The sequence below is a fragment of the Triticum dicoccoides genome, chromosome 7A, assembly GCF_002162155.2.
Source record: "Triticum dicoccoides isolate Atlit2015 ecotype Zavitan chromosome 7A, WEW_v2.0, whole genome shotgun sequence".
Taxonomy (NCBI): domain Eukaryota; kingdom Viridiplantae; phylum Streptophyta; class Magnoliopsida; order Poales; family Poaceae; genus Triticum; species Triticum dicoccoides.
Window position 1 is genome coordinate 22577997 of NC_041392.1, and position 11240 is coordinate 22589236.

The 11240-nt window shown below is 42.7% G+C and overlaps 2 protein-coding genes across 2 annotated transcripts in view; one reads left to right on the forward strand and one right to left on the reverse strand.

Annotated features, from left to right (window-relative positions):
• Positions 1-5709, forward strand: part of LOC119329233 (protein ENHANCED DISEASE RESISTANCE 2-like) — an 8279-nt gene extending 2570 nt beyond the window's left edge. The window contains exons 4-22 of the mRNA XM_037602246.1: positions 178-243; positions 591-691; positions 770-828; positions 917-1033; positions 1134-1174; positions 1282-1382; positions 1467-1562; positions 2194-2258; positions 2340-2411; positions 2511-2666; positions 2802-3022; positions 3112-3148; positions 3255-3388; positions 3468-3569; positions 4085-4129; positions 4505-4645; positions 4722-4817; positions 4984-5085; positions 5175-5709. Of these exons, the coding sequence (XP_037458143.1) occupies positions 178-243; positions 591-691; positions 770-828; positions 917-1033; positions 1134-1174; positions 1282-1382; positions 1467-1562; positions 2194-2258; positions 2340-2411; positions 2511-2666; positions 2802-3022; positions 3112-3148; positions 3255-3388; positions 3468-3569; positions 4085-4129; positions 4505-4645; positions 4722-4817; positions 4984-5085; positions 5175-5291 (1869 nt within the window). The 3' untranslated portion in view covers positions 5292-5709. The remainder of the gene's footprint in view (positions 1-177; positions 244-590; positions 692-769; positions 829-916; positions 1034-1133; positions 1175-1281; positions 1383-1466; positions 1563-2193; positions 2259-2339; positions 2412-2510; positions 2667-2801; positions 3023-3111; positions 3149-3254; positions 3389-3467; positions 3570-4084; positions 4130-4504; positions 4646-4721; positions 4818-4983; positions 5086-5174) is intronic.
• A 444-nt stretch (positions 5710-6153) lies between these two features.
• Positions 6154-9723, reverse strand: LOC119330008 (multiple organellar RNA editing factor 2, chloroplastic-like). Its single transcript, XM_037603114.1, has 4 exons — positions 9264-9723; positions 9021-9118; positions 8862-8927; positions 6154-6587 (listed from the first exon to the last, which is right to left on the reverse strand). Exons 1-4 carry the CDS (start codon positions 9662-9664, stop codon positions 6442-6444), a joined length of 711 nt encoding a protein of 236 aa, XP_037459011.1. The 5' UTR covers positions 9665-9723; the 3' UTR covers positions 6154-6441.
• Positions 9724-11240: the final 1517 nt, after the last annotated feature.

The following is an 11240-nucleotide window of genomic DNA, read 5'->3' on the forward strand; positions in this document are numbered from 1 at the left end:
GGGGGGGGCGCCTTATCGCCTAGGCGACGCCTAAGCGCCTAAGGCGGGCATATTTGTAAGGCGCTGGGGGGGCGCCTTATCGCCTAAGCGTCCAAGGCGGGACGCCTTAAAAACAGAGATATAGTAAACCATTGCTATTACTGTCCATCATTCATGTTCCTATCATTCTTCAACCAGATGGGTGCACGTAATATCGAGGAGGCCCTAGTGTGGAAAAAGAAGATAGAGCTCCTTATCGATCAGGTAATCAGGTGTAGCAGGTCTGAAAAACTGTAACTGCATATGTCAATTGCTGTAAACATTATATAATCAGACATCATGGGCGTTTTTTATTATTATTTACTCGTTTGGTCATTGTGTGCAAGTGAATAACATTTAGTTAGCTAGACTGTATATACACTCCATTGTTCTTCCCTCGTAGATTCCATAAAACACTGCTAACTGGTAAATTTCCGGAGTTTGCAATGCACCAACGAATATGTATTAAGTCACATAGTGGATAATTACCCAGAAGAACTCAGTGCCAAATTGTGTATAACTACAACAGGCGAACACCATATTCCATTCTGATAAAGGTCTTCATTATGCAGCAACAGGACACTATGACAGCTAAAAACCGTAAAGCTTTTGCGTCACTGGACTTTGACATGGATCTTGGAGGACCGCTTTCATTCTCTGACCCTGATAGTGGGCAAGTGAATCTTCGTACTTGTAATTGTAGATTAGTTCTTCCGGTTAATACTTAATTGGAAATGATATTCTCTTGTAGACCTGAAGACGAAGAGGAACCCCGTCCCATTCTGCTTCGTAGGACAACTATAGGGAAGGGTAGGAAGTTTGGTTACTCATTTTCTGCCAAAATCTATTATTTTATATTAATGATTTTGACTTTTAAATATGCCATTTCTTCTTCTAGGCCTTCCTGATTCTGTACATGACTGGACCAAAGAGCCTGATATTGGTCTGTCAAATCAGAACGACACCAATCAAGCTAATTCTAGAAAGAACTGGCGGCTGCTTAGATGCCAGAATGGCAAGTTTTTTAGTTCCTTACATAGATCTGTAACATCCGTAAGAGGCCATACCTGTTTCATATGGAATTAAATTTAGTATCTTGTTTTTATCATTGGCAGGGTTGCGCATCTTTGAAGAACCTGTGGAGGTCGAATACCTTGTATGTACTTTCTTTTATACTGATTTAATGTTGGAGGGGTGCTGAAACCCCTGCTAATTGCTAACCAGAGGATATATTTACAAACAAAAAAAAAATGTCATGTGCAGGCAAGAAGCTGTAGCCGATCAATGAGGGCTGTTGGTGTCGTGGAAGCCACATGTGAAGCCATTTTTGGGCTGATAATGAGTATGGATGTAACAAGATATGAGTAAGTGTGTACTCCTTTACTTTCTGCTTGCCCATATATTGATATATGTATGTTGATCTAGGTTTTCTTTACACTCCAATGTAGGTGGGATTGTAGCTTCCAGTATGGGAGTTTAGTTGAAGAGGTTGATGGTCACACTGCAATACTATATCATCGGCTACAGCTGAATTGGTGTTCAATGTAAGTACCTTTTTGTTGTATCAACAAATTGCATGATGGTTGAATTGCAAGTCTTTTACCTGGTGCTGGCTTGCTGCTACAACTTGAAACTCCTATTAAAATAACAAGAGTAGGCTGGATAACCCTGGCAGGTCAATGAACTATCTGAGCATGGACTTTGACTCGTTTAAATCTGAATTCGAGACTTCGAAATTTGGCTTTTATATCATATACTGTAGCATTGTAGGATTGGCATTATCTGGACTCAGTAGCAAATTCAGTATTTTGCACTTTTTGGTGGCTGGATACTCCACTATCTGGCAATAAGCAGCCATGCTGTATAGTTTACGCTGATCATATATAGTAGGTCTCTGTATCCACACTTAAGCCTGCTGCGTAAACGTGAAAGTGAAATGAATGGCAATGAAGCGAAACCAACTTACCAGAGGAGCTGGCAGCAGGGGTGAGATATAAAATGTACCACATGACAGCAACGAATAGGCGACTCGTCTGCTTACTTTGGTAGACGACTACAAAGCTGCATGTCTATGTAGCAGAACCATAAGGCCGCTATGGATTCTAAGTTTTTAATATGTATATTACATTGCATTAGCTCAGATTTTCTTCCTTGTGTAAACAACTGAGCCTGCAGGATTGTCTGGCCACGAGATCTTTGTTATGTACGATATTGGCGGCGCAACGATGATGGAAGTTATGGTAAGCTTTAGAGTAAGTTTATTTCTAGTTACATCATCCGTTTAAAGCATCTTGTTTGATGCTTCATGTTTAAACTTGCAGTTGTGTTGTTTCGATCTACTGAACACCCGAACTGTGGTCCCCAACCAGGATTTGCGAGGGCTTCTATTGAAAGTAATTTGCCTTCTTCTTGTTAGAAATCCTACTCATCTTGAGATATTTAAAAACAGGTTTTGTCACTTTTATCTTTTCCTGAACTTCCTATTAGTTCAGGTGGAGGTTTCAAGATCACTCCTCTCAAACCCGTGAATGGAAGACCTCGCACTCAAGTTCAACACCTTATGCAAATTGATCTCAAAGGATGGGGTGTGAATTACGTCACATCATTCCAGTACCACTCTGTGCTGCAGATGCTGAACTGCGTTGCTGGTAACAACTCTTGTAACTTGTTATGGCATGAATTGAATACCTGTTGATAAAAAAAAAATCTTGTCATAACCGCTCATTTCAGTATTCCTTTTTGTTAATAGTCCGTGATTGTTCGGCATTTGTATATATTTCCAGGATTGCGTGAATACTTTTCCCAAAATGATGACGTTCACACAATTCCGAGGATTCCTGTGATGAATACTATGGCTAGTGTGCCCACTTTTAGAAAGGATCAGAAACATCAAAAGGCTGACTCAAAGACCAAACAAGCAGACTCGGCTAACGAAAATTCGGATATGATAGATGATGAGTCAGAAGATGATGATGACTTTCAAGCTCCCGAATCTAGCTTGGAGGTGATAACCCTGACCAGAGCTATTCCTTTGTTTACAAGAAGTTATCTGTTGGTACACTATGCTAAAATCTCATTGCAATTCATGTACAGGAAGATGGCAATGTTGACAGTGACGCAAAGGGCTCTGGTTCGTTTCTTACCCAACTGCATCTTGTATTCCAATATCTGTACAAATTACCTGTATGACCACCCAACTCTAATCTCACTCCTTTGCATCATATTGGGTGATCCAGATCCAATAGATTTGTCCAGCTTTTCGGGCATTATTCGTCAGGATGCAAATGAGAAAAGCCGTAACAGTTGGTCAGTACCTGATAGCAATATCTTCAAAGTCCGTAGCAAGAACTTTTCACATGACAAATCAAAGGTCCTAATGTTCAACATCTTTTCTTGTTTTCGAAGAAGCAGATTATCAAGAGCTTATTATGTTGTTATTTGAGTTTCAGGTATCTGCAGGCAAGTACCTTATGGAGCTTGTTGCAGCTGACTGGTTTAAGGATACCAAGCGTATGGATCATGTCGCCAAGCGTAAAGGATGTGCTGCTCAGGTAAGTAAATTAGTATGGTTAATTAACTGTCTATTTTATCTCAGTTGAATTGTTTTCGTAATTCTTGCAATATGATTGTGTCAGCGCATGAACCACCCATTGTCTTAACCTGCAAAGCAGCATTTGGAATACTTTAGTATTACTGTCTTTTTGTGTGTGCAGAACTACAATTAAATAAATAGATACTCGTTTTCTCTGTTTTCTTAAACCTCACACTATCATTTTCTTTCATTCATGGTATAATGATACTGACTATTAGAAGCTTGATATAGTTTGTGGAACTGTGGAAGCTTCATATAGTTGTACTTTGCATACCAGTAGCTAGGTCTTTTATCATGTAAAATATACTGAATGTTTGTGAAAGCTCGGCACCACATTATTGTGCTAGCATGAGAACCCATGCACATTGTTAGCACTGTAAATGTATGCCTCTATGCATGAACTTAAGGGAGGTACTAAATCCCCAAGTTCTACTCTTATGTATTGATTTTGCCTGGAACCTTGTACAACTGTAGGTTGCTGCTGAGAAGGGGATGTTCAGCTTTGTAGTAAACATACAAGTAAGCTCCAGTTCTTTCACTCCTCACACGGCTCATTTCTTTCTGCCCCCTTCTTGGGCTTTTTCTATAGAATAACAGTGACCATGCGCACTGCAGAAAGTATCAGTCATTTCCATTTGCACTATATTTTTTGAACTTTTGGTTCTGACTTTGACAAAGTGCTTGCTCAGGAATCTGTTCTTAGCATCCTAGTGGTGATAGTCCCATAAAACATTACAAACGAGAACAGATGCAAAATACTGTTCTGCAATTTTTGTATGGTTAACATTATACACTGCATGGTTTTAACCTCTATTTCTTGATCTTATGACCATTGTGCACCCTCTGAAAATAGTAATTATCTTCCATGTACATTAAGTCAGCATGCTTTTGCAGATTCCCGGGTCAACTCATCACAGTTTGATCCTCTACTTCGTCACAAAATCCTTGAAAAAAGGATCGCTGTTGCAGCGTTTTGCCGATGGCGACGATGATTTCCGGAACAGCAGACTGAAGCTTATCCCATCTGTTCCAAAGGTGTTAATTTTTAATGCATATTCGTTCTAGTGCATTGATGTTAGCTTTGCTCACTCTAGCATATTGACTTCCTCAGGGATCTTGGATAGTGCGACAAAGCGTTGGAAGTACCCCTTGCTTATTGGGAAAGTCCGTTGATTGCAGCTACATGCGTGGCCCGGAGTACATTGAAGTAAGGCTCTAATTTTACTGACAAAAAAAAATACTTCCATTGGAAAAAATATCAAAGTACATTGTAAGTGGAACAGTTGATGTTATAACCGAGGCATAAACACTGCATTCTTCTGGTCATCTATGGCACACAGGGTCTACATTCTGATGCACCCGTTCTTGTGCAGGTTGATGTAGACATTGGATCCTCAGCAGTAGCCAATGGTGTTCTGGGATTGGTCTTTGGTGTAGTTACCAGCTTGGTAGTCGATATGGCTTTCCTCATACAGGTAAAATCACCCCCATCATAGTTGCCAAAGTCTTTGAGATTCCACTTCAAAGGAATTAATTATTTCTTTGACTATTGTTACACCTGCAGGCAAACACATACGATGAGCTCCCGGAGCAACTCATAGGCGCCGCACGGTTCTCGCACATCGAACCCTCCGCTGCCGTAGTTCCCGTGCTCGATGACACTTCCTCAGCTGTGAAGTGAATCATTTGTGCAGATTTTTTAGTTCTTTCCTCAAAGTCCTCCCTCCATTTGTCTGAGCCACTGCAGCAATTTGCAATTTGCAATTTGTAAAGCATCATCGGTGAAGTTCATACGGCATACCTTTTTTTTCTCTTACCAGTTTCATCCACATCGATCAGTTGCTACTAGTTGGTAGGTGATTATACGGTGCAGTTCATGTATGTGCATACTGCGGACCTTAGCTTAACTGCCGCTTCTTCAGTTTCTTCCGTTGAAACGGTGGTACTGTAGCTACATTATTCATGGAGGTACGGAAACGGTGGTACTGTAGCTACATTATTCATGGATACCTCACTTGATTCTTTATTGTGTATATGTACCATGCCTCGCACTTTATATGCTACATTTGGCAATAATAGATAAATTCATTGCTTCACTAGATCCTTACAAAAACTGTTGTGTATAAATTTGCAAATGGTTGCCGCAGGTGCTATGAATTCTTTTGATTTGGATCTCACGTTCTTCCATCTTCCTGATGCAGCATACACCTGTATTGTTATTGAAGGTACAGTTTTAGTCTCTGCGTACACATAGTACAGGTCTCATGGTTGGAATGCCCGAATTTTGGCTCACAAGAACAATTCAGTTCCTGTATAAACTGGGATTTAAATTTTTGTGAGGAGCTGTTTGCTTGGAACTTTCTTAAATAAGCTTCTGGATCCACAATTCAACAATGCCCACCTCCATCCACTCTATACATGACACACAATCCAAAGGTCATACCAACATTTCGCTGAACTTGGATAACTCTATTGGTGCAAATTTTATCTTACGAGTATGCAGTTTTAGGTGAACAAGATTGACAGAAAATTTAAGCAACTAAGAATGAACAAACATAGCAGTTTATTCAGCAAATCAGATTTACAAGGGCACATGACTGTATAGTTAACGACAAAGATGCAATTCCAAATACTTCCAAGCTCTCTCTAATAACTAGTTTGATACATCCAAGATGCGCAATCACCAACATGAAGAAAAGAAAACACTTGTGTTGGCATACAGTGAACATGCAGTTCTTCTATTCCGTAGATGATATTTATCCTTTCAGTTTACCCGGCGGAAGCCACCAGGGATTGTTATTTTTTGATCTTCAATTGAGCACCTTGGCTCATCACCGTTGCTGGTTCTCCCTCCTGCGTTGGTAGCGGGTTCTGTCATTGTACCTAGGCCTATCTGATGCTCTCTGCGGCACAGGCTCCACCCTTCTCTGCCTCTCCGGAGACCTCTGAACAATCTCTCCATTCACAAATAGCTCAGCTGCAAAATCAAATGGACCAGAGAACATGAGCACATTACTTCTAAAAGAGTGATCAGCTCAGCGTCAAAATCAAATATTTATGAGGGAAATCTAAAAAACATAGTTTAATCCAAATATATCGAAATACTATACAGGCTAGACAGGAAAAGATAATAGCCGTGAATGCATTATACAACAACTTCACTATACCAAAGTGCAGAACCAAAAGATATTGACATACTATACAGGACAGTTAAAGATAGTACTCCCTCCGTTCCAAATTACTCGTCGCAGAAATGGATGTATCTAGACCTACAATACATCTAGATGCATTCATACCTGCGACAAGTAATTCGGAACGGAGGGAGTGATGTTATTGGTATTGTTCAACAACTTCACTATACCGAAGTGCAGAACCAAATAACAGAGATTTGCTTTAAGTCTGCCAAAAACTAAATCAGGTTACTGCCAAAACCAATGAAGTACACAAATAATTGCAACCACTTCGGCAGATACCACAACAAAGGTACACCAAAGCTGCTGTAGTAGCCACCTTCGTTTCAGCGGTCTGGTAATCTTTGACTAAGATGTTTACATCTCTGCTTATCTGCGCCCCTTCCATTGAGGACAACCCAGTTGAAGCAAGACATTACCAATTAAGGCTCACCACTTTGCTAAGATGGACTACAAAACAACTTCAGTAAAGAACGACCACTAATTCAACTCAAAACAGGAAAAAGGCAGAATATATGTTGACTGTCTCATCTCCTCTGATCAGAACCCCATTTGTCCAAGGTGCTGAACAGTCAGAGAGACGTTTATTCTTAGTCCATAAGCAATCAAAGCAGGACATTGCCTTTGAGACGTCACAGCTTTGCCAAGATGGACTAAAGAACCTTCATAAAGAATGACTATTTGTTAAACTCAAAAGAGATCAAAAGGAAGTAAATGAATTACTTAACGTTTCATCTCCACTCATCAGAAACCTTCATACGGAATGACTTCCGGTTAAACTCAAAAGAGATCAAAAGGCAGTAAATGAATTACTCAATGTTTCATCTCCACTCATCAGAACCCCATCTATTTTGCCAAGGTGCTGAACAGTTAAGAGTGACATTTATTTTTAGTCCATTCACATTCAAAGCAAGACATCGCCAAGTAGGCTTCAACGCTTTGCCAAGATGGACTACTAAGCTATGTTTGGTTAAGAATGGTCACAAACTAAACTAAAAAAAGGATGGATATCTTTAAGTAAGGAACAACCCTAGAGGCGGTAAATGTGTCAGCAATGTCTCATTGACAATGATTAGAACCTCATCTCGCTGATGAGCTGAACCGTCAGAGAGACATCTTTTCTTAGTCACTAGCATTCAAAGCAGGACACTGACAGTAAGACCTTACAACTTTGCAAAAATGGACTAAAGAACCTTTTGTAAAGAATGACTACTGGTTAAACCCAAAAGAGATTCAAAGGCAGTAAATGAGTTATCTAATGTATCATCTCCACTAATTAGAAAGGTGCTGAATCGTTAGAGATACATTGTTCTTAGTCTGTTAGCATTCAAAGCAAGATATCACTGAGTAGGCTTCCATGTTTGCCAACAAGATGGACAACAGTTACAAATTTGTTGAAGAATAGTGACTGGCCAAAACTCCAAAAAAGATTAATGGTAAATGTGCGATGTGCCAGTAGTATCTAATCTCCACTGATCCGAACCACATTTTACCAATGTGATGATCCATTAGAGAGACAAATTTTATCTTAGTTCATCGACATTCAAAGCAGGACATTGCCTGCAAGACTTCCAAAATTTTCAGATGGGCTAGAGCATTCAGCGACTAGGTCTGGATCAGAAGAAATGCCATTCTAAAAAAGGGCATGCCCAGTGCTCAAATCTCCCACACAAAGTGGATCCTGGAAAGAAAATTTCTACACATCCTTACCCTTGCACAATAATTCTGTAAGGCTGGTTCGGACCCAGGACCTCCAGGCAACAAGTGGAGAGAGTCTACCACTGCGCTAGGCCCGCCTTTCGGATGAACTGTTACTCTAGCTATGGTAGATACACACTCCCATTTCAGTGGCTCATTACACCTAAACGAGACATTGCGTGTATGGGCTTCATCACATTGCCACTTGACAAAGGGGTCACTCTATGTTTTTACAATTATAAGAACCATTCTATACTATAACTAATCATGTGGAACACCTAGAAGGCTATAAATGATATAGATATCACAAGATGAACTGACCCCCTAAAGGAAAACTGCAGTGGTTGAGGAAGAACACCTACCTCCATAGTCCTTGTGCTCGGGATCAACATAAGAATCAGGAAGCACAAACAGAACACCAGGAATGCCTGTGACATACCAAACGGGGCGTTAGATATATTAGTCTTCTATCTAAAGAGAAACAAGAGGGTAATGCTAGGTACAGAGGGAGGACAACAAACCTTCCAGTTTGTTGGATGTTTCCTCATCAATCTCACACCCGAAACCGAAGTATCGCTCACAGGAGACGTTGTAAATCTTCCTCTTGGCTTCCTCCTCGCTTCATCCGGGACAAGACAAACCAAAATAAGAGTTAGATACAGAACTACACTACCCTGTCTCACAGCAATCATGTGTTTATCTGAAAGTTGGAACAGAAATGAGGGGAACACATCAGGGTCGGGTCGGGTCGGGTGGGGGCGCACCTTCCGAGGACCTTGGCGAGGGTCTGGATGTAGCAGTCGATCATCTGGTGCTTGGTGGCGCCCTCGCCGCCGGGCTTGTCCATGACGATGAGCCAGTGCTCGTAGTCGCACCCGGGGAACAGCGGCGCCATCTCGGTGGGCGCGCGGTCCCCTCCGCCTCCTCCTCCTCCGGAACGGGCCGGCGAGTAGCCGTCGCCGCCCGGCCGGCGCGCCATCCCGCGGAGGAAGCCGAGGCGGGAGGCGACGCCCGCGAGCGCCGCCGGGCGCAGCAGCGGCTCGTGGGGCGCCGCCGCCGCCGCCGCGCCCCCGCGGCGGAGGAGGGCGGAGATGGAGACGGGGGAGGAGGACGCGCGGCGGGCGAGGAGCCTCCGGGCTCCGGCGGCTGCGGCGGAGGCGGCCATCTGCGTAAAACCCTAGCGGCTGCAGTGGGTTCCGGGTGGTGCGAGGTGGGGTGGGTGTGTGTGAGCGTGATGGGTTTTGGGTAGTTGAGGATGGGTTTGTTCTTGCTCAGATGGGCCTGTAGGCCAAATGCGGGCCGGATGTGCGAGCTACTCAAGATCAGTTATTTTTTTTAACATCAGTACAGACACACTTGAGACACAAGCTATCCTATAAACACCTTCGAAATACTGAGACGGCGTATCATCTTGAGATTTACGAAGTCATCATAGGCACCTCGTCGGCGGCGGGAACGTCTCTTCGCACTAAATGCGCATCGTCGGAAATCCTGAAATAAATCCAGGAATAAATGCGAGCACCAGGATTTGAACTCTGATGGACTGGAAGTACCACAGTCCCTCTAACCATCCAATCATTGGTTGGTTCGCCTAAAATCAGTTATTATTACTAGGTGCTGTGTTAATTTTTTTTATTATTACTAGTATATGGCAACCCCTAAAAGAACACTAGTATATGGCACATGCATTTAGAGATTATTGGTGGAAACAAATGAAAAACTGGATCATATTTAAAATTTTTTGCAAAAAATATTTCCAACCTATTTACCTTCAACCATGGTAATACAACGAACATTAGAAATAATAAAAATTACATCCAAGTCCGTAGACCATCTAGCGACGACTACAAACACTAAAGCAAGCCGAAAACATGCTACCTTCATCGCCACTCTCTCATCGAAAACAAGATGGACCGGCGACGGCAGGAGGGAGGGGAACCCTAGGCCTTGTTTTTGGAGCCATGGCGGCTGAGTTTTGCATCTACCTGAAATAAAGGACGGTGCGCTTCTTACCTTAAAAATTTATGTAGATTACCCATCACTACCCCCCGTATGTTGAATGTAGATTCGTTATTTTCCTTTCACCTGAGCGACGCAGCCTCACCAGCGGTTGGGCAAGTCCATGCTCTAGCGCTTCATGGGCATGCCACGTGTTGACGGTTTATGGTCATCTAACTTGCCTCAAGCGTGCTGATATAATCACAGCATACGTGTCCGCAGGTCTCGAACATGCAACCAACTAAAACAACAGAAGTTGTTATTATTGGGATCGAAGCAGAAATTCAAAAAATTTCCTAGGTGTCACCAAGATCAATCTATGGAGAGACTAGCAACGAGAGAGAGGAGTGCATCTTCATACCCTTGAAGATCGCAATGCGGAAGCGTTATAAAAACGCGGTTGGTGGAGTCGTACACGCAGCGATTTAGATCGCGGTCGATTCAGATCTAAGCGTCGAACAACGGCGCCTCCGCGTTCAACACACGTACAGCCCGGTGACGTCTCCCACGCCTTGATCCAGCAAGGAGAGAGGGAGAGGTTGGGAAAGACTCCGTCCAGCAGCAGCATAATGGTGTGGTGATGGTGGAGGAGCGCGGTACTCCAGCAGGGCTTCGCCAAGCTCTACGAGAGACGAGGAGGAAGAGAGGTAGGGCTGCGCCAAAAGAGAGATCAAATCACATGTATTGGGCAGCCCCATACCTCAAGTAATATAGGGGGAGGGGAGGGGCTGCGCCCCCTCTAG